General features: G+C 30.9%; 2 protein-coding genes across 2 annotated transcripts in view; both read right to left on the reverse strand.

The window, feature by feature from the left end:
* Nucleotides 1–5,112, reverse strand: part of LOC148302712 (prohormone-3-like) — a 46,851-nt gene extending 41,739 nt beyond the window's left edge. Inside the window, exon 1 of the mRNA XM_088271145.1 lies at nt 5,003–5,112. The gene's annotated coding sequence lies outside the window, so the exon portion shown is untranslated. The remainder of the gene's footprint in view (nt 1–5,002) is intronic.
* Nucleotides 5,113–16,196: 11,084 nt separating this feature from the next.
* The window catches only part of LOC148302713 (uncharacterized), a 50,000-nt gene continuing 43,044 nt past the window's right edge, over nt 16,197–23,152 (reverse strand). Inside the window, exons 6-8 of the mRNA XM_088271146.1 lie at nt 22,606–22,721; nt 20,270–20,389; nt 16,197–16,425 (exon numbers count right to left, since the gene is read on the reverse strand). Of these exons, the coding sequence (XP_088127272.1) occupies nt 16,261–16,425; nt 20,270–20,389; nt 22,606–22,721 (401 nt within the window). The 3' untranslated portion in view covers nt 16,197–16,260. The remainder of the gene's footprint in view (nt 16,426–20,269; nt 20,390–22,605; nt 22,722–23,152) is intronic.

The raw sequence follows: 23,152 nt of genomic DNA on the forward strand, positions 1-23,152 counted from the left end.
ATGACGTTGTTGAAAGGAGTGAACGAAATCACAAAAAAATCGAAAACCCGTGTTAAATCTATCCAGGTAATCTATCCGGGCTAAATCCAGGTTTTCGCAGATATTGTATTCCATTAGAATTTTTTGTCCCGAATAAATGTGTAGGCGTTTTGTAAAAGGTTAAAAAGGGCGTATTGGAAATTGAATCCCTCGTAAAAGCAAAATAAAATTCCAGTTGAAATAAATGGAATTTGGAAATTTTCCAATTGTAATCGAATTCGGTGTTATACCGAGTTCAGTGGGTGAATTGATTTATTTGAAATAAGTATGAAAAAAATCCTTTTGAAAAAATACAAAATATATTTATATTTTTTTTTTACTCATATTTATTCAATATTACCCTGGACTGGTTGGTACCTGAAGCAGAGGGCTGATCACCTGTCCTTCATGCGTTAACAATCAAGATAACACTGCGTTTATATGATGCAGTGTCCTATGCACCGTTGGGGTACGGATAAGGGCTTGAATGAATGGATGAATACAAATTCAAAAAATATAAATAAATCACCCTATAATGAATGATCATCTTTTCCTTTCTGGAACATGTGCTAAGAGGAGAGAAGTCCGAGCTATTGCACCTTATAGAAGGTCGACGAGGCAAATGCCCAGACTTCCATATTCTTCTTCATCTTTGTTGAGATGTCAAAAAATAATATGAAAAATAAGTTATTTATTATAACTGCAGACAGTTGGTAGAATTCCATATTGAATTGTTGGCTAATATATCCAAAATAAAACAAGGTTTTTTTTTATTTAATTCTACATTTATTTATGTATATCTTAATACGTGACGCGTTTCGTCTTCTTAGAACATTATTAAACACTCGGTGTTATGACTATCACACTTCTTGGGACATTATCAAACACAGAGTGTTTGATAATGTCCTAAGAAGACTAAACATAAATATACATAAATAAATGTAGAATTCAATCCAACAAAAACTTTGTTTTATTTTAGATATATTACCCAACAACGAAAAATAAGTCCTATAATTACAGATGTCAGATTTTTGAAGTATTTGGACACACTCGAAATGTTGTGTTTCCTTATATCATCATTGAAACATCTATCAAACATGGTTTCGCCTCACTAAAAAATTGCATTTCGTCTGCATTAAGTCTACTTTTATCCTTCTTTTGCCAACTTCATGCTTCCTTTCCATAAATGGGGTTTAAATAATGGCTAAATTAAAATGACTCGCTTCAACCAGCGCACAAATCTTCAATCTCTCACGCTCATATTCTTCACAACCCCAGTGCACCTTAATATCAGGCTGAAAATTTAATATACCTCTCAGATCATGGCCTATCACTTCGCTCTTCCCAAGAAAAAACACTTTCCATTCCTCGCCATAACACATCATTCTTCAGTAATTCCTGCTCTGTCCAAGCGGCCAGACTATGGAATGAATTACCTCTCCGCGTAAACAAATGCACCTTCTCTAATAACTTTTAAGAAACGTCTGAGACATTACTATTTATCATTAGAATCCTAACTGTCCACCAAACCTTCTCCCTTAGATTTTCCCTCTACCTCTTTCCCTAAACTCAATTTTTCCTTTGCCTTCCTTATTATCATCTTTTGTAATTTATATATTTTTTTAAAATGTTAATTTATAATATATGTTTTTTTTAATGTTTAAGTACTATCTACCCTCTGATTGCAAACAGCTTTATATGGTATCAAACGTTTCGATCAATATCGCTAGTCTGTTTTTGGTATGTTTGAAGATATTGCTTTTTAGCAAAAAGCTCGCCAACGTACTTACTCATTTTCAGTACATGAAGTTTAAATAAATAAATACGTCCTATACCTGTTACCCTTAACGGGTTACATTTACAGCTAGGGGTTGTGATGCCTTTGTTTATAATTAGACAGATTACCTTTAGGCGGGGTGGAATTTAGTACCTGAATTAATTAATTAAGTACCTACCCTTAGTGACAGAATAACGGAGTGCGTCCTGAAGGATAATGGACCTGTACTTAATAGCCTCTGGTTAATTGTACAAAGGATTACATGGATCATTGTTCAACCCTTACTTACCTGTGATATATACATACTACAATGTCCTTCTTTTAAACAAATGTAATAAATTCCTGGACGATTATAATTCCTTGATCTTTTGGTCGATAACATTCTGATTACGAAGGGTAAACTTGCTTACATGTAATAATGTATAAACGTAATCTAGTATTAATTTATTAGTCTGTTTTGCTGTCATTGTATCGATTGATTGATTTTTATACTAGGCAAAAATCTGTATTTGCAGTATTTGTACATAATGCAAACTATGCCATGTTCTCTCCGATTCCGCGGTTTCACATGTTAGCCAATGCTTTTGAAAGTATAGATTTATTTAATATATTGTTATCCTCCTTGAAATCTGTACTTTCTCAGCATTTCTTCTCCATGTTATAATGGATAAATTTAAACGTTGTGTTTCACTCTCTCTTACCGCTCGCCGATAGTGTGTGAAGGAGACATATTTACTAGTGCTTACTACTTGTTATTTTATTTTTTAAATTATGATTTTATGTTATAAGTCTACTTGTTACAAGACTTTTTTTGTTTCTCTATTAGTGTATTCATTAGTGTATTTTTATTTTATTTTTGTATTAGATTACTGTGTATATGTATTATACATATGTATTATCTTAAAGGCTTCAGCCGTTCAATAAATAAATAAAATAAAAATAAAATTAAACAAAATAATACATATTTGCTGGCATAACCAAATTATTTGAACCTTGAAAAGAATCTTAATAATAGGAACGTTGTATTTTTTTAGTTATTTTAAAAAAATAAGTGAATGTCAATATTATCACTTTTTACGTGTTTAAAGAGCCGTCCAGGTTTCAATATGGTTTCATATCGACGGCCCCTACGTAAAGTACTCTATCTGCAAATCTGTTACAGGAGAAAGCTTAGAAGATTTTTTCAACATATTTTTTATTTATTATTTAACGGTTTTATCTGAAATTCTAAACTATAGTATTAAACATTCAAAAACACGATAAAATAATGTATTAAATCGTTTTAAAATTTTTTGCTTTGTCAAAATTAAGTAGTTAGAGTTTAAGAGTTCAGTTCATTTCGAAAATTCGATGTAGATAGCGCCTTATACGCCTGAAAACTAGGCGTAATGTATTTTATATACTTTTTGTTTATTTATATTTGTAGAAGTTGTGTTACATGAATGACTAGAATTTTCACTAGAGACATCTATTGGTGAGGATAAAGAAGCTTTTTTATTGAGCAGAAACTCTAATATTTGCATTTGAGGTCCGAATCCTGGATTATAATCACATAAGTACTTCAGAAACGCCAGAAAATATGTTTTAAATTTTAATTTAAATTTTTAGCATATAATTTGACCAGATAATTTATTAACAACATTTTAAATATCCAAATACTCGTTCACAAATTTGGATAATCTCCAATTACAGGAGTTATTTTTCATATTATTTTTTACATCTCAACATAGATCTAAAAGAATATGGAAGTCTGGGCATTTACGGGGCTAGCGACCGTTATAGGCTGGTTTAAGTGATCACTTTACACACGTGTAACATTCACCAATTCTGCCCATGATTGACAACCACACTAATCAAATTCTTGGAAGTTCAGTTTGTTCTTCAAAATTCAGGTACCAGATCTGAAGCGGATATATCAATATAACACTGCGTTTATATGATGCAGTACCCTATGCACCATAGGGGTGCGAATATGGGTTTGAAGAAGTATATTTACGGATTAAATTTTAAAAAAAGGTTTTATTATTTATTGGACAATTTATATGGCGCCGTTTTCGTTAATTACTTAGTTTATATATAAGAACTAACTTAGAAATAAACTTTGAACTAACCAACTATCACATCACTCTCCGCAAGGACAGGCAGTGAGGATAGAATGCCACACAAAGACAGATTACTTTGTTTAATAATCTTCGCCTCTTCCACATACATGCATCTCCTATTTTCATACTTTTCTTCTGACCCTTTTTAACATTATTATTATTAAAGAATGAAATAACAACTATGTCGTTTTATCAGGTGAATTTTATTTGATCAGCAACCGGGTTTCGCCGTAACCGACATCATCATGCGGAAAATCGTTGCATGACAGAATTAAAAATGAGGATATTTGAAAAGACTGTAAGGCTGAACTACGAGTATTGACTATTATCAAAAAGAATAGTACGAAGATGTCCTAAAAAAACTTGGCGCGATCGGATCAATCAGAGCCTAAATTATTTATTAAAAAATAAAATAAATGGATGTGTAGTATATGTTAGGACAGACAATATCCATCTTCTCTACTTACCCTTGCAGAGAAACGGCGTGATGGTAAATCTAGTTATTTATTTTTATTTAATTTTAACCCTTATATGCACTCAATGGTGCATAGGGCACTGCATCGTAACGACGCAGTGTTATTTTGATCCTTAATTGCATGAAGGCGAGGTTTAGCCCTGCGCTTCTTGTGCCAGTCCAGGGTGTTATTAAACAAATAAAATATTGAAAATCATCTATATTTATTTTGACCTTTTTGGGAATTGAACCCATGACCTCCAGCATGGTAGCCAAATACGCTGGCCACCACATTACAGAGGTGAGCAGTAGAATAAATAAAAACACCCTATCATAAAGCGAACGTTATAAAGATACACAAAAAAATATTGTTGTATAATTCATACTAGCAATATATACATCATTATATAAAAAAAAAACATTTTTTTAATGTATTTTAGTGATATTTTTCATTATTTTTCTCATTTTAAAAACTTGTTGGTCACTAACCTCAAAGCCCGCTGAAGTTTCAGTATTTCAGTAGGATATTTCAATGGGGTTTGTTTTGAGGCTCTGCTGTGGACGCGTCCGTGTCCAAAAAAACATTTGAAAAGACATTTTTCTGATATTTTCAGTTATATTTCTCAGATTAAAAACTTGTTGGTCACTAACCTCAAAGCTCGCTGAAGTTTCAGGAATTTCAGTGGGGTTTTTTCAGTAGGGGTTGTATTCGGGCTCTGCTGTGGACGCGTCTGTGTCCTCTGAAGGCTGTGCGTAGACTTGTCGTCAGAGGCCGGACCGATCTATAAGGGATGGTTCCTGGCGCATGCGCAGTAGACAAAGCGAATACCTACCCCAGCCACAATCGGCGTGGCCTTATGAATTAGGTAACTACGCCACTTTTTCAGACGGATGCAAATTGGATATATTCACAATTTGAGTGTGTCAAATACTTGGTCACAAATTTCTCTACTTGGCGTTATTAAGACATTATCAAGGAAGAGTGTTTGATAATGTCTTAATAAGACGAAACGCTCAACATGTTATCATATCGCTCACTCCTTTCAACAACATCATTTATCAAATAACTTGATTTTTCAGGAGATCGTTTTTAAAGTTTGAAAATTAAATAAAATGTATTAAAAATAAATATCAAACCACTTATTGAACTTTTTACTGTGCAACAGATCTTTTCAGGTAAAACCTGAATGGTTTTTCTCCATTTGAAAAATATTTAGGATATTAAAAAAAATAATTAAACAATAACTTTCTTCAAAATGCAAATCAACACTTTCTGCCCTGTAGCGGGTAAATATTAAGTTAAAAATATGCCTATTTGCTGGGATATAGAACATTTTATAGGCATTTTGAAAACACGCACATCTGAAAATTGACGATTTTTTATTTATGACATTGTTGAAAAGTGTGAGCGATATGTATCGCACACCTTGATCAAAACTGTATCAACTCAAAAATACATTAAACAATTTTGTTTCTCGGTTTTTTTCAACAATGGCAATCTTATTGGATCCTTATTTCTAGTAATATTTTCATGAAAATTTTTGTTTAATACTATTTTACCCTTTAAATATTTGTGTAATTTATCGTTTAAAAATGTATATTTATGAGATGATGCATAATAGCGAAGAGCCAAAGATTGATTGCAAAGTCAGATTGTTATGGCGCTCTATTCTCTCTGCCTACCCCTACGGAAAGTGGCGTGTTAGTTAAAAAAAAAACTTTTGACACTGTTACCACTTGTCCACCAAACTTCCTCTCTTTCCACCGCACCTAGGTCGAATTCGAGCGTGGGAGCGGGAGAGATTTATGTTGACCCCCACGCATAAGAGAGGAACGGCAATACATATTGCGCTATCTAAGGTTTACTTTATAGAGTTTACGTTACAAACACTAGACACGCTTTGGTGTACCGCTCTGCTTACTATACTATACTACCCACTGTTTAGTTATAGCCTGTCATGTCAAACAGTGCCAGCGCGCAAGGCGGAAAAGTGCTGGTTTGTGTTCCCATGGTTAGTGTCGCGGACTCTTGAGTCAGAGTTTCTCGGTTCCGCTTAGGAGCCGCTTAGGGTCACAGAAATATTATCAAATTGAAGAATTTTTGTATTTAATAAAAACACAAATATTTCTATTTATATACATAAAAAAATCAATCACACAATATTTTAACCCATCTTGACGGTTTAGAATATTTTATATTCGTATATCAGCCGCGTATATCAGCCGCGGTTTGAGCCGCACCTTCGTCCATGGGTAGATCATATTATAAAGATACTTTCGTGTGAAATCAACAAATCAGTGAAAAAAAAACATTTTCCGCCGCTATTTCTGCCTCCGTAGTGTAATGCTCAGCACGCTCGACTACCGTACTGGAGGTCCCGGATTCGATTCCCAGGGGGGGGGGGCCAAATAAATATAAGTGATTTTTTCACTCTGATATTATTCAATATTACCCTGGACGCTAAATAAAAATAACATTTAGGATTTTTACGGAGTGTGTGGGAGTTTTTGATGAGAGTAATTAAAACAAACCCTGATGATGACAAGGTTCTTGTTGAAACCGGTAGGTTAAATTGTATTAATAAAAAAGTGGTGAAAACAAAGTTAATTAATTTTATAAACTTGTATAACCACATAATGAGTTTAATTTCATTAAACACGGCTAGTTTCTAAAACTAACGGATGTTTTCATCTACGGATAAAAATTAAAACTAAGAAGCAAAATGTTTTCACCTGTAGATGAGAACATCTGTTAGTTTTTTAAACTAGTCGTGTTCAATGAAATAAAACTTATTGAGTGGTTTATAACGAGAATTTTTTTTTATAATCATATGTCATTCCACAAAGTTAATGCCGAATCAGTAAATAATATACTAGATCAATTTTTCCAATGGCACAGACGTATGGGACGGGCTATAATAGAGTAAAGCTTGTATAACAACACGTTGCCACCCACATTTTCCTCTCTGTTATTATTTCTCTCGCTCAGTTTCCCAACAGATTTCATTAATTCCATCTAATTTATTTTGCTTTCCCGTTTTTCTTTTCATTACAAACATATGTTTATTCCCAGACCAGGGATAAGTCCTGATTGTAGCAAGAAGGGTCCAGATGAATTCTGCTAGTTTTTTTTTTGCTGTTGAATCATTTCCAACATTTTGAGTGTGTCCAAATACTTGGTCACAAATGTGGACTATTTCCCAACAATTCATATATTAATTTATATATTACCCAACAATTCAATATGGAATTGTACCAACTGTATGCAGTTGCAATAAATAAAATGTAACTTTGTTTGATATCACTATAAAGTGACATACAGTGATTTTGAAACAAAGTTACATTTCATATTATTTTTTGAAATCTCATCAAAGACGAAGGAGAATATGGAAGTCAGGGCATTTATGGGGCTGACGACCGTCATAGGCTGGTTTAAGTGATCACTTTACACACGTGTAACATTATTGACAACCACACTATTCAAATTCTTGGAAGTTCTTTATATATGAACCAATTTAGAAAGATTGTTCTTGAATCACTAGAACTTCACGAGAGACATCTATTGGTGAGATGTAAAAAAGCTTTTTACTAAGCAGAAACTCTTATATAATCCAGATTTTGTGAACAAGTATTTGGACACACTCAAAATGTTGTAAAGTTACATTTATTTATATAATGGAAAATCACAAAGTTCAAATATAAATCAAATATAAATTATAACTTAATTATCCTTCAGGGCAAGTTCAAATCCATTTCCTTACACAATGGATCATCTCCAAACTTAGCTAAATCACTTTACAGAACTCTCACATATTGTGGAGTTGGGATTAACCGTTTGAAGGCCGAGATAAAACTTTTTAACTCAATACGGATAACTCGCTAAATCCAAACGAATGCCGGAAGAATACCTGATGAAGCTTTCCGTATTCTTGTATTTATAACATAATTATAGTATTTGTGAAAGCATTTTATATGGATTCAAAAAGAGGACATAGATTAGAATACCTTTTTTTTATTTGTATACATTTATTTGAATCACAATATTTACATATTTTTCAAACCCTTATCCGCACTCCAGTGATGCATAGGGCACTGCATCATATAAACGCAGTGTTATCTTGATCGTTAACATATGAAGGAAAGGTGATCAGCCCTCCGCTTCAGATACCAGTCCAGGATAAATGGAATAAATATTAGAAAGTGAAAAAATTACTTATATTTATTTGACCCCCCCTGGGAATCGAACCCGGGACCTTCAGAACGGGAGCCGAGTGTGCTGACCATTACACTACGGAGGCGGACAAATTTAATTAATTTAATTAATTAATTTACATATTTAAACCTTTTTTTTTGCAGAGACCCACCAAGCCGCCACCTTGTGTGTCTTGTCGGTGGAGTTTTTTTTTTGGTACATTTTTTATTGTTTTTAACGATTTTAACCTAATATACACACAAAAAAGAGAAAAAAATTAAGAATACAAACATTTTACAATTTTCATAGAATTAACTCTTGATCATTCACCCATATTTTGCCTTTGTTCCATATTTTATTTTGACCTCTAACATCCGACGGCAACAAATTAAAAATGTTCGGAACGATATATTGCAGTTATAATTACTTTATATGGATTAAATTATTTGTTTAATATTATTTAATATTCTAATATAACCCTGGATTTGTACCTGAAGCGGAGGGCTGATCACCTTTCTTTCATGTATTAACGATTAAGATAACACTGCGTTTATATGATGCAGTGCCCTATGCACCAATGCGGAGCGGATAAGGGTTTGAAGAAGAAGAAGAAAGTTCGTGGTAATTGATTTTTTCACCGTATTTGTATTGTATCGTATATGTATATAATTTTTTTTTTCAATATTTATCATTAAAAAAAATCGTATTCTGAAAAAATTGCAATGAACTGACGCCCGGCTTTCAGCGCTGCCGAACGCTTACTGAATTATATTATCGCGAGTAAGGCATTAATTTAAAATATTTGACTTACACTAACTGACCAATGAATCCTCCGTATCTGGATTGTAATAATACTCTGTTCCAGTAAATATTCAAACAACCCTCTCGAGGCAAGGAGTTATAAACGTAATTAATATTATTTATTCTGAACTAAACTACCCCGTTGCATTTACATACTCGTAAACGTACAAAGGACGGAGGATTTTGTTTTTCATTAGTTTTTATTTCTTTAAGAGTATTTTTAATGCAAACAGAAAAATAACTGAATAAAATACATAAAAAACAGTGGCGTACGTTCCATGATAGATACTTAACAAGGGTCTACCCTAGTTTAATGGAAACATAAATTAAAAAGGTGATGTTGAAGGAAACGTATACGTAACTATTTCTTCTTCCTTGCTCTATCTCAACTTATCGTCTTTGTAGACTGTTGGGATCAGCTCTCCTCGTTCTCAGGCTGTAGGTCCTTCTATCATGGACAACGTCACCTAGGCCATGCCTTCGAATCATGTTACCTTTCTGCAGCATCCATGAATTTTTTGGTCACCTCTAGATGTCTTTCGAGGAAGATCCATGGCGGTTGCCTGGTTCACAATATGATCAGGTTCTCTGCGTCCTATGTGCCCATACCATCTCAATTACCTTTCCTCTACCTTACTATTGATGCCTGTTACAGCCAGGCTTCTACGAATGCGTGAATTTTTAATTTTATCTATAAAGTTTATTCCAGCCGACCGCCTAAGCATTCGTATTTCAGCAGTTTCTAGTTGCCTGGAGTAGATATTATACATCATCCAGCATTCGGAGTCATAAGGGAGTACGGTTCTGCCATATTGTTTGGTAGAGAATAACCTAATTTGTAAGTTATGAAATAAAGCGTTTTTAAAGATATATTTTCAGTTGCAGAAATACGTTTTATAAAGTCTAAATTCGATATAAATCTTCGTATTTAAAAAAATGTTTCACGATTCTGTTATCTTGTGTATTTTTATTTTATAACAGGCAAAATAACCTGTGAGTTATAAAATAGAATAAAATTAAAGATAAAGATTGCGTGTTATAAAGTCTGAATTCACTCAATATTTTCGTATTCAACCAATGTCTCACGATTCTGTTATCTTGTTTATTTGCAATTTATAACGCAAAATAACCTATTTCGTAAGTTATAAAATATAATAAAATCAAAGAGCTGCAGAAACACGTGTTATAAAGTCTGAATTCAGTCAATAATTTCGTATTTAACCAATGTCTCGCGTTTCTGTTATCCTGTGTATTTCCATTTTATAACATGCAAAATAACCTATTTTGTAAGTTGTAAAATAGAATGGAATTAAAGAGTTACAGAAATACGTGTTAGGCACGCGCTGTGGCGTAGTTGGGTAGACGCTTGACTGCGAAACTGGCGTCGAGGGTTCGATTCCCGCCAGTTGTAAAATGAATTCAAGAAAGATTTTTTTCAATTGGTCTGGGTGTTTGTGATGTATTTTTCACATTTACCCTATCCTTACTATCCTACCTGCAGACAAGCATCTAAAATAGACGCTTTGCGGGTTAAAAAAAAACTGAATTCACTTAATATTCTTGTATTTAAAGAATATCTCACGTTCAAAAAATCTACATACTTTTCGTTAGTACTCTTTAAACAAATTGCTTGAACGCGATAAAACCTGATGTGAATATTAAAAACCTTTCAGCTCAGAATTCGTGAAGTTTTTTTTACTTTTAAATCCACGGGGAGTGGTCTTTTAAATGGAAAAAACAGCTACCGAAAATATTTTATAGAATGATGGTGATGAAATTTGAAAAAATAATGGTTATTCCTGAAAAAACTTTTATTAGCCCCTAAATATTTAAAATATCCTGTTATATTTCCTCATATCCATCGCAAAAATAAGTAAATTTCATATTTTGCATATTTAAAGCATTGTTGACTTTGTGGTTTGGTGATATAACACTCTCCTTATCATATCACTATATCACTATAAATATTTTATTATAACTTAATTATAATGTCTACCGGTTTCGAAGCTAACGGCTTCTTTATCAAGACTGATTAATACTAAAACACTATCTACTTAACAAAATTTCAAAATATTTTGACGATTAGGCGCTTGGAGCTTGGGTATAACTCAAGTGTCTTTATTATTTAGTGTTGATTGGCAGTCACAGTCAAAAGGGATCAGGGATGATGAGTGATTAAAAAAAACATATTTAATTACGGACTTTTTGAAAAATCATGTACTTGTGTATTTATTACTTGTAAAATATTATTAATTGCCTTTTTAGTTTCTAATATTTCTAAGTAATCTAATTAAAGTCCTCTATTACATGTGCATATGGCATTATCATTCATTGTTCGCATTAAAGTGGTATTACACAAAGTGAACGATGAATGATAAGGAGAGTGTTAAGTAAATTTCAATATAACACTCTCCTTTTACATCACTTTGAGTGTGTCCAAATACTTGTTCATAAATCTGGCTTTCACAAATTTGTTGACATCTCAACATAGATGAAGAAGAATATGGAAGTCTTAGTATTTAAACAAGGCTTTAAGAGGGACCTCTCAAAGGCAGGTTGAGTGATCACTTTACACACGTGTAACATTCACCATCCTACCCATGATTGATAATCACACTTCCTAAATTTTTGGAACTCTTAAATATAGGATCAATCCCATGACACAGTACATACGAGTTCACAACAGCTTTAGGCGTTTCTCAGTATGTAAAAATAATCAGGGGTCCGGTTCTTGTATACGAATAAAAGGGTCTCTCCTAAATAAAAGCTATGTCAACACAATATAGATGGCTGTTGTGAAAAAAATATATATATATATGTACATATATATATATATATATATATATATATATATATATATATATATATATATATATATATATATATATATATATATATATATATATATATATATATATATATATATATATATATATATATATATACATATATATATATATATATATATATATATATATATATATATATATATATATATATATATATATATATATATATATATATATATATATATATATATATATATATAAAAATAGGGGGTCAAATAAACATAAAAATCATTTATGTTTATTTGACCCCCCCTGGGAATCGAACCCGGGACCCCCAGTACGGCAGCCGAGCTGTATATATAATTTTGGTAATAATAAAATATCTTTTATTTTAAAAAGCGTTATTTATTTCATAATTCACATTAAATTAGATATTTACAAATTATATAATTAGATAAAAATAATATAACAAATATATGTATCCTCATAAGAAATATAATATAGCCAAACAGGCAGGACACAACGGAGTTCTGATTCCAACCCTAATGCTTGGAAGTGAAGCATTGAGTTGGCAAAAGAAGGATAAAGGTATACTGAATGCAGTCGGGATGCGATCTCTCAGACGAATGTGCGGTATTTTTTTTTTCGAATTGTAAAATGTTACAATTCTTAAATAAATACATTTATATTATCCACTGACACTTGGTGATGGAATTGCATTTTTAATATATTATTAGATTAAAACCTATATTGTTAGCTTTTCCACTTTATTTTTATTTGACCAGCGACCGGGTTTCGTCGTTACCGACATCATCAGACTTCATCAACCATCAATCTGGTCAAATAAAAATAAAGTGGAAAAGCTAAAAATATTGGTTTTAATCTAATAATATATTAAATAAATACATTATAAATCAAGGGAAATTGCATGGAAAAATTAAATTTTATATAAAAATTAAAAGTACAAATTTTTATTTGCAAGTTCTGGATTCGCTCCAATTTGGTGTTATTTATATATATTAAAAAAAATACTTCTCCACAAAGACGAAGAAGTCTATTTTGGATGGAAATATAGATATTAATACAATTTATTATATCGGACACTGGATATCCGGCTGAATATCACCATACGTAAGGGAAGCCAATTTTAATGGTGTTTCAACTTGATATGAAACATGCATCAATCTTCCCCTTTTTAATGAATGCGAAAGTCTGGACATTTATAGGGCTAAATACCTGTCATTGACTGGTTTAAGCAATCACTTCAAATAATAACATTCGCCATTCTACCTCTGATTGACGAAAACATTTACACTCAAATTTCGAAAAGTTATATTTATACTACAAACTACAAGATCAACTGCATGTTAATTCCCAACATTTTGAGTGTGTCCAAATACTTGTTCACAAAATCTGGATTATCTCCAATTACAGGAGTTATTTAATAAAAGAGTTTCTGCTTAATAAAAAGCTTCTTCTCATCTCACCAATAGATGTCTCTAGTGAAGTTTTAGTGATTCAAGAACAGTGTTTTAAAATTGGTATATATATATATATATATATATATATATATATATATATATATATATATATATATATATATATATATATATATATATATATATATATATATATATATATATATATATATATATAGAGCTTCCAAGAATTTGAGGAGTGTGGTTGTCAATAATGGGTAGAATTGGTGAATGTTACACGTGTGTAAAGTGATCACTTAAACCAGCCTATGACGGTCGTCAGCCCCGTAAATGCCCAGACTTCCATTTTTTTCATCTTTTATGAGATGTTAAAAAATAGCATGTTAATTCGTCGGCGACATCTATGATTGAAATTAGTAAATTCTTAAAGGAATACGTTATACAGTACATCAATAACATCAACAAAAATAAATTATCAAATTAATAGTTGTGACTTTTAGTATCAAAACCCGACATATCCATTTTTAAAAAAATCTAAATTAACCAAAATTTATTTTGGTAAATATAACTTTAAAAGAAAACTTTTTTGACACGTGTTTTGATGCATTCAGCATCATTATCAAACACCTTATTTGAAGCTAAATCTAAATTTTAGAGTTGTCCTTGGGACGTTGAAGGTTGAAGAGAGGGTAGGAGCTGTTTCTTAATTTTCATCAGTGGAAACATAGACAATAGGGGGGAGGCTTTAGTCATTGTCATATCGTTAGTTATGTGTTTATTATTATATATATTTATTATGAATTTCTATTGTTTAAAGACTTTTCGTATTTATAATTGTTAGGATTTCCACTTTATTGTTGTTATATACCATATCGCTTACTCCTTTCAAAACGTCACATATATAAAAAAAAAACTTTATTTTTCAAGATATCGTTTTTAAAGTTTAAAAACATAATAAAATGTATTCAAAACAAATTACAGCCACTTATTGAACTTTTTTACTGTGCAACAAATCTTTTTAGGTAAAATATGGCTATTTTTTCTCCATTTGAAAAATATTTTGTATCGTTAAAAATAATAATTAAATAATATCTTTTGTTTAAAATGCAAAAACAACACATTCTGCCCTGTAGCGGGTAAATATTAAGTTAAAAATATGCCGTTTTCGCTGGGATATAGAACATTTTATGGGAATTCCGAAAACATGCCCAACTAAAAATTGTCGATTTTTGATAAATGACGTTGTTGAAAGAGTGAGCGATATGTGTGATTTTTATCTATTTTTCTCAAATATAATTCGTGATTTTTTTTATTTAATGCTTGGTAAATACCACAAAATGGGTATGTCGTATTTTTATGCTAAATGTCACAATTATTTTTTATAATTATTTATAAAATAAATACTTAAAATCTAAATACGTTTCTGGCAGTCGATTGCTGGTTTTATTTTTTGATAGACATCCAAAGGGTATTTATTTTATTTTAAAATGCATAGTATAAAGTAGAAATATGTTTTTAGATTTTTTTTTCTTTATCTACTTTTTATAATGAAAAGTTTTTTTTTTAAATAATCATTTAAATTAAAAGATAATACTAGATTATTGCAGTGCATATTTTAACCTTTTTATGCTGATTAAACAAAAACATTTAAAATTAAATTTCAACCCTTTGTATGCCGCTCAAAACTAAAATACATTAAAAACTAAAAAATAAATAAATAAATTATTAAAATTACATTTAAAATTAGTCGTAAATTAATATATAAATAAATGCATTTCAGGGTGATTATTTTTCCCAAAATTGTTTTAACATTAATTATTAGTTTTCATTTTTAAATATTTTACATATTATTTTAGTATGATTTATTTACAAAACATCAAGATTTTTCAGTTTTAATTCGATATTTTTTGTTCATGAAAAAACGAACTATACAAACAAAATTTAAAAAATGAAAAATTCAGTTGAAATATTCCAGTTATTGGCACTTTTAGCATATTTAGTTTAGTCAATATTCATCTACAGGTTAACTAACCATTCATAACATCCATGTAATTTTTTGTTATACAAAAGTATATGTATAAAATTTTATTTATCACTTTTTTTAAGAAATGTGTTCACGGATACAAATTTATAATCCAAGTAATAATATCTCTTCATAAACCACGTATTCAGAAACTAAGTCACACAATTATGTTAAGTTTTATTCTCAAGTTACACGTTACAAGATAAAAAAAAAAAATTATGAGATTACAGTGTATGTTAATATAAGTATATCCATGACATATAAACTTTTTTTAACGCTGTTTCGATCAAAACTGTTTTTTATAACGCTGTTTTATTTAACGACGAAATTTATTACATTATATCGTTCGCGTTAAGCGGGGTTTCACTGTAAAATGAATATGATTCCAATATCGGAAAATATGTATACTATTATATAAGTCGTTAAAATTGTGGTGCCAATAACTGGGCCGTGTCAATAACACCCCTATTTACCCTAAATGAATTACTGCGAATGATTTGTTTGAACGAATTATATATCATTCGGTAATAACCGATCACAAAAAAAAGATTAACTGAAGAAATTTAACAATCCAGATTGTTTTTCAGTCGCTCAATTTAAAAAGAGCTCTCGTCAATTTTATTATATTTATATTTTTACACAGTTTTCTTGAATGATTCCATTTGTTAGTGGACTCCCGTGATGCTCTTCAGCCACGGTTTGTAAAAGGTGGTTCTCATGTAGACTCCAGGAAGATAGGGTGCGGCACACTTGATCCCGTGGGACACGGTACCAACCAACTGCCATCTTCCGTCAGGTCTTTGCAGGACCAATGGACCACCGCTGTCACCCTGGAAAATTAAAAAATCACTTTTAACTTTTGGAGTCAAGGACTACATGCATCGCATGGTTCAATTGTGTAAATGAAGGATGTTGCGTTAGTCCATGTTGAAGGTTGGAAGTCATCATGGCAATGTATGCAGCCGCTCTAAACAGGGACTCAGTGCTATAGTGGAACCACTCTCTCAAGTTGCCAAGCCAGGATATATGTAGGCCTTCTTTCTATGAATGGCAATATTTACTCTGTCTACAGCCGCTTTAAACAGGGACTGTGACACGTGTTTCGATGCATTCCGCATCATTTTACGGTGTTTGAAAATTATGCAGAATGCATCGAAACACGTGTCACAGTAGATTTTAATAAATAGTGGTATTAACTAAGTAAAACTTAAAATAAAAATCCCTTATGGCTAGACTTCCATATTCCTCTTCATCAATGTTGAGATGTCAAAAGTATGTAAAGAAAAAACTTGTATGTTGAGATATTCAGATTTGAGGACGTATTTGGACACACTCAAAATATTGTATTAATCTGAAGTTGCCTTTAGTTTTGTTTTTTAATTTTTTAATTTTAATATGGTACTTTGTGTTTGTATACAGGGCTTTTTTAAATAAGAAAGGTCCACGAACTCACTTCATGTCAAGCATATATTAAAATATCATTTAAATTTTCATTAAAATATCATATTTTATCGTTTTGACGAATTATATAAATAAAGATTGTAATTACGTAAGCAAAAAAACTGATTTTAAAAAATTAAAAAAAATAATATATATCCGTTTAAAAAGATGCCGGAACGCCATTCCACCGCGTTACATAAAGAAATAGCCCTGTATTTACAAACATAAATACATATATGGTATGTCGCTCACTCCATTCAACAACGTCATATATTAAAAATCATCAATTTTCAGCTGTGCATGTTTTCGGAATGCCCATAAAATGTACATACTATATCCCAGAAAAAGCGGCATATTTTTAACTTAATAAAAGAAAGTGTTATTTTTGCATTTTGAAGAAAAGGTATTGTTCAATATTTTTTTAAATAAGCTAAATATTTTTCAAATGGAGAAAAAACATTCAGGTTTTACCTAAAAAGATCTGTTGCACAGAAAAAAGTTAAATAAGTGGCTTGATATTTATTTTTAATACATTTCATTATATTTTTAAACTCTAAAAACGATCTCCTGAAAAATCAAGTTTTTTTTATATATGACGTTGTTGAAAGGAGTGAACGATGTGTGTAAAATATTAATCCTAGCCCTTTTAATTGTAGTTATGCTTACATGATTAAAATTCCTCTGTTCGCGTATTTAGTTTCGAAGTACTTTATAATACGAGTTTATATACAACGTGAATTTAATATGGTAGTTAGAAGGGAGGCTGTATTTGCCACCCTCTGTAAGGTAAGGGTAGCAGCTGCTGTCTCTTGGTAATACTACCCTTAATACTTCACTACTTAGTTACGTATTGTATTACGGGATCAGAGGTTGAGACAGACAGGGCCAAATGAGGGATGAATTTTTGAGAAAAATTGTGAAAAAACTTTCATTTCTTTAATTGATTCGGCAGTGACTTTGTGGCAAAAATCTATCCATTTTTAATTTAAGTTTTACTTTGTAAATACCACTTTATCTTAAACACGATTGATAAAAGTAAATATTTAAACACAATTCAATTCAAACCCTTATCCACACCCCAATGGTGCATAAGGCACTGCATTATGTAAACACAGTGTTATCTTGATCGTTAACACACGAAGGAAAGGGGATCAGCCCTCTGCTTCAGGAAGCAGTCCAGGGTAGTATCGAATAAATTTTATAGTTAAAAAATCACTTATATTTATTAGACCCCCCCTGGAAATCGAACCCGGGACCTCCAGAATGGTGCTGACCATAACACTATGGAGGCGAACATTTTTAATATATATTAGACATATTTAAACACACGACTGTATATTCGGTCACTATCTTACTATTCACATTGCTCTTTTAACCGTACTGGCTACAATAATTTAATTAATTGTGGTATTTACTAACCAAAATTTAAAATTAAAATCTCAATAATACGCGTATTTCGCAGTTTATTTCTTTCTAAATATTACCAACTTTGCGAAACAGTTTTTTTAATTAAATAATATAAAGCTTGCTCCATTTAGGATGCTCAGGCTCCCTTTTTTTTACAAAATAGAAATATTTGTGTTTTTGTTATTTACACAAATATTTCAATTTCATACTATTTCTGTGACCCTAAGCGGCTCATTATTAGAAATATGTATCAAATTGTAGTAGAGTGGGTTCGAACCGAGAAACTCTGACTTAAGAGTCCGCGACACTAACCACAGGACCACAACCCGACACAATCTACTTTCATATAAAAAAGAACGATAAATGTTAAGACACCTTTAATTATCTTTTAGTGAAAACCTAATAATATATGGAAATAAATATTTATAGTATTATAATATTATATATATATATATATATATATATATATATATATATATATATATATATATATATATATATATATATATATATATATATATATATATATATATATATATATATATATATATATATATATATATATATATATATATATATATATATATATATATATATATATATATATATATATATATATATATATATATATGAATTTTTATATTTTTCGCATTTATTGTCAGTTATAGAGGAAAATATAACAACTTTACAACAAAGATAAGTTATAAGAACAATTAAATGTCCCAAATTAGTTTTTTTTTTTTATATTTTAACATAGTTTTGTTCTGAGTACTACCCTGTCTTTATACAAATTGAATTTTGTAGCTACTATTTAGATATGACGTCAGAAGCGTCCGCCATCTTGGTTTAAATAAATACACTGGAATGGGTGGTATGCCAAACAATATAATAATAAAAAAATACCGCCTAAATAATATTATATAGTAGCAGTATTTGTAGCCTGAAGAAGTGCGGATAATTTTTTTTTATTTTTATTTGTTTGATATAGAAAATACATCTACGTTGGTGGGCTTATTTCTAAGAAGCAATATCTTCCAAACAACCGAAAACAAAATAGAGAACGAGAAATAAAACATATTTTGATTAATTGCAGTATGAAAAGGAAATAATTTTAACATTACGTAAAAAAACTGTAAATTGATGAAAACTAACTAACGCAGCTTCCCCGCGTGGGTAGGCATAGATAATAGAACGCCACACCAATCTGTCTTTGCAAATAATCTTCGTCTTTTCCTCATGCATTTATCTCCTCATATATACCCGCCGATAATTCTGACTCTTGACCTGCCTTTTTTTAATTATTTGAAATACTTGATCATGCCAAGTTTTCCCCGGTCTTCTTCTGCTTCTATTGCAAGACACATTTTATGTTGGGGCTGGCCTAGCACCGTTTTGAATTTCTTTCATGTTACTATTTTTTAATCTAGCATATATTTATGTATATTATTTTCTCTTTATTATATAAATTTAAAAATGAAAAAAAAGGAGAAAAACCCACATTTTTTTGCATTGTGTATTAATACGTGTTGTTTTATATATTTCTGTACAAGTTAATAGCGAAAGATTTTCATTTTTGTAAGATTTTCATCAAATGATTAAAAATAATACATCATACAGTTAAAGAATGAATATAATTTAGCGGTTTGCTCATTTTAGCGCTCCATCAAATATTTTATTTTTAAATGGTTCTTTCGCAAAAAAATTTCAGAATCGCCGATAGCAGCGGTCCTCAAACTTTTTTTGCTATAGTTCATAGCGACTATACCAAAATATGGAGACAAGACTGAACAAGGCATTCGCCCGCATGTTGTCCTCGTGAGTACCTACCTCGCATGAATCCTTCTGACCGTTGGCGTATCCTGCGCATACGAAGGAGTTGAGAATGATCTTGGAATGTCCTGCGGTTTGGAACATCTCTTGGCATACGCTGTTTTCTATTACTGGCACCTGAAAAAAATAACAATACACATTCGTATCAAATATATACATATCGTAGTCGTACAGGAGAAAGTGACCAACTAACAAAACGTAAAATGTTCAGGAGGGCCACTTAAGTCACTTTTGTTTGGCAAGAAAATAAACATCCATGCAGTAAGTCACTTTTAACAAAAATTGTATAAAAATATTATTTCAATACAACATTTTATCGTTTTGACGAATTATATAAATAAATATTGTAATTACGTAAGAAAAAAAATTGTTTCGTCTAACAGATTTTTAAAATTAATAAAATATATATCCGTGAAAAATGGCGCCGGAACGCCATTCCACCGTATTACATGAAGAAAAAGCCTTGTTTTTACATACAAATGTATATACATATCGTAGTCGCACAGGGGAAAGTGACCAACTAACACAACGTAAAACATTTAAGTCACTTTTGCTTGGCAAGAAAATAAATATCAATGCAGTTAGTCATTTTTAACAAGTCAATATTATTATTATACTTCCTAGTTTTAAATCCTTTTGGATGTTTTTCAGAGTAATATTAAGCTAGTAAGATATCAAATAGTCAATGATACCGTTTTTGTACCAAATGCACTTTCTCCTGTATGACTACGATATATATCAATACCCGTAGTCATGAAGTATTGTTTTTTTTGGTGGCATTACACAAAGTAAACGATGAATTTATTATTAGATTATTAAAAATAAATTATCTTGAATAAACCACTTAATGAGTTTTTTTTATATATACGACTAGTTTTGACAACTTACAGATGTTTTCATCTTCTGGTAAAAATAAAAAAAATAAACAACATGTCATTCCACAAGGTTAATGCTGAATCAATAAATAATATAAAATGTTTTAATTTGTACCAGAAGATGAAAACATCTGTCGTTTTCGAAACTAGTAAATATAAAAAAAAACTCATATTATTTTTTCTGACATCTCATCAAAGATGAAGAAGAATATGGAAGTCTGGGCATTTACGGGGCTGACGACCGTCATAGGCTGGTTTAAGTGATCACTTTACACACGTGTAACATTCACTAATTCTACCCATTATTGACAACCACACTACTCAAATTCTTGGAAGTTCTATATATATATGAACCAATTCCGCTACGTTGTTCTTGAATCATTAGAAATTCACTAGAGACATCTATTGGTGAGATGTAAAGAAGCTTTTTACTAAGCAGAACCTCTTATATTATTATTAGTATTTGGACACACTCAAAATGTTGTAAATAAAACTCATTAAAGTGGATTATTCAAGTGTTTAATTTTAATAAAATAATCATGTCATTACACAAAGTTAATGCCGAATCAATAAATAATCAATATTATAATGATGAGGATAGTATAATTCATATCTGGAGCACTAACTTTGCGATTTTCTATTTTATAATTAAAATGTATCTTTTTAAAATCACTATAAATATTCTAAAAGTCCGTCATTAAATATGTTTCCAAGCACTCATCATCCCTGATCCCTTTTGACTGTGACTGCTAATCAACAAAAAATAAAGCCACTTTAGATTTACCCAAAAACATTGTTCAATCATAAACATTGTTATATTATTTATAAAATTTTATTATTTATTTATTTAATTTTAATAAAATAAGCATTGTTCACTTTTAGGTATGGTAATAAAACACTCTCCTTATCAAAGAATATAATTAAAATGTAACTTTGTTTTAAAAGCACTATAAATATTTTATTATAACATAATTATAATGTCTACCAGTTTCGAAGCTAACCACTTCTTTATCAAGACTGATTAATACTAAAACACCATCTAATAATAAATAAAAATCCTTATCCGCACCAAATGGTGCATAGGGCACTGCTTCATATAAACGCAGTGTTATCTTGATCGTATACACATGAAGGAAAGGTGATCAGCCCTCCGCTTCAGGTACCAGTTCAGGGTAATATTAAATAAATATTACAGTGAAAAAATCACTTATATTTATTTTACCCCCCCCCCCTGGGAATCGAACCCAGGACCTCCAGAACGATAGCCGAGCGTGCTGACCATTACACTACGGAGGCGGACAAACACTATCTACCAAACAAAATTCAAAATATTTTGGCCGTTAGACAAAATATTTATCTCACATGTGTACTTTTATTATTTCTTCATACTTTCTTTATATATATTTAAGGCGTCTTCAAACAGAGAAATTTAAGTCTTGTAGAAGCGATTGAACTTACCTGAACTTCTTGCAAGACTGACGGAACACCTCCGCCATATTTCAGTCTTCCCCATCCGGTTACTGTTGCCATCCTTCCGGTGAAATCGTACTCGTCAGGGGGTAGGCAGATAGGAACTGAAAAGTTAGTTCAATTATATCATCCATATTACAATCTAACTTCTTATTCATAGGTTACAATCTACATATCGCTCACTCCTTTTAACAACGTCATATTTCAAAAAACTTTATTTTCCAGGAGAACGTTTTTAAAGTTTAAAAATATAACACAATGTTAAAAATAAATATCAAGCCACTTATTAAACTTTTTACTGTACAACAGATCTTTTTAGGTAAAACCTGATGGTTTTTTCTCCATTTGAAAAATATTTAGTATAGTTAAAAAAAAATAAAAAAATACATTTTCTCCAAAATGCAAAAACAACACTTTCTGCCCTGTAGCGGGTAAATATTAAGTTAAAAATATGTCTCTTTTGCTGGGATATAGTACGTTTTCTGGGCATTCCGAAAACACGCACAACTGAAAATTGACGATTTTTGATTTATGA

Source organism: Brachycentrus maculatus, unplaced genomic scaffold (genome assembly GCF_059751285.1).
Source record: "Brachycentrus maculatus isolate JH-2025_06_01 unplaced genomic scaffold, ASM5975128v1 h1tg000420l, whole genome shotgun sequence".
Taxonomy (NCBI): domain Eukaryota; kingdom Metazoa; phylum Arthropoda; class Insecta; order Trichoptera; family Brachycentridae; genus Brachycentrus; species Brachycentrus maculatus.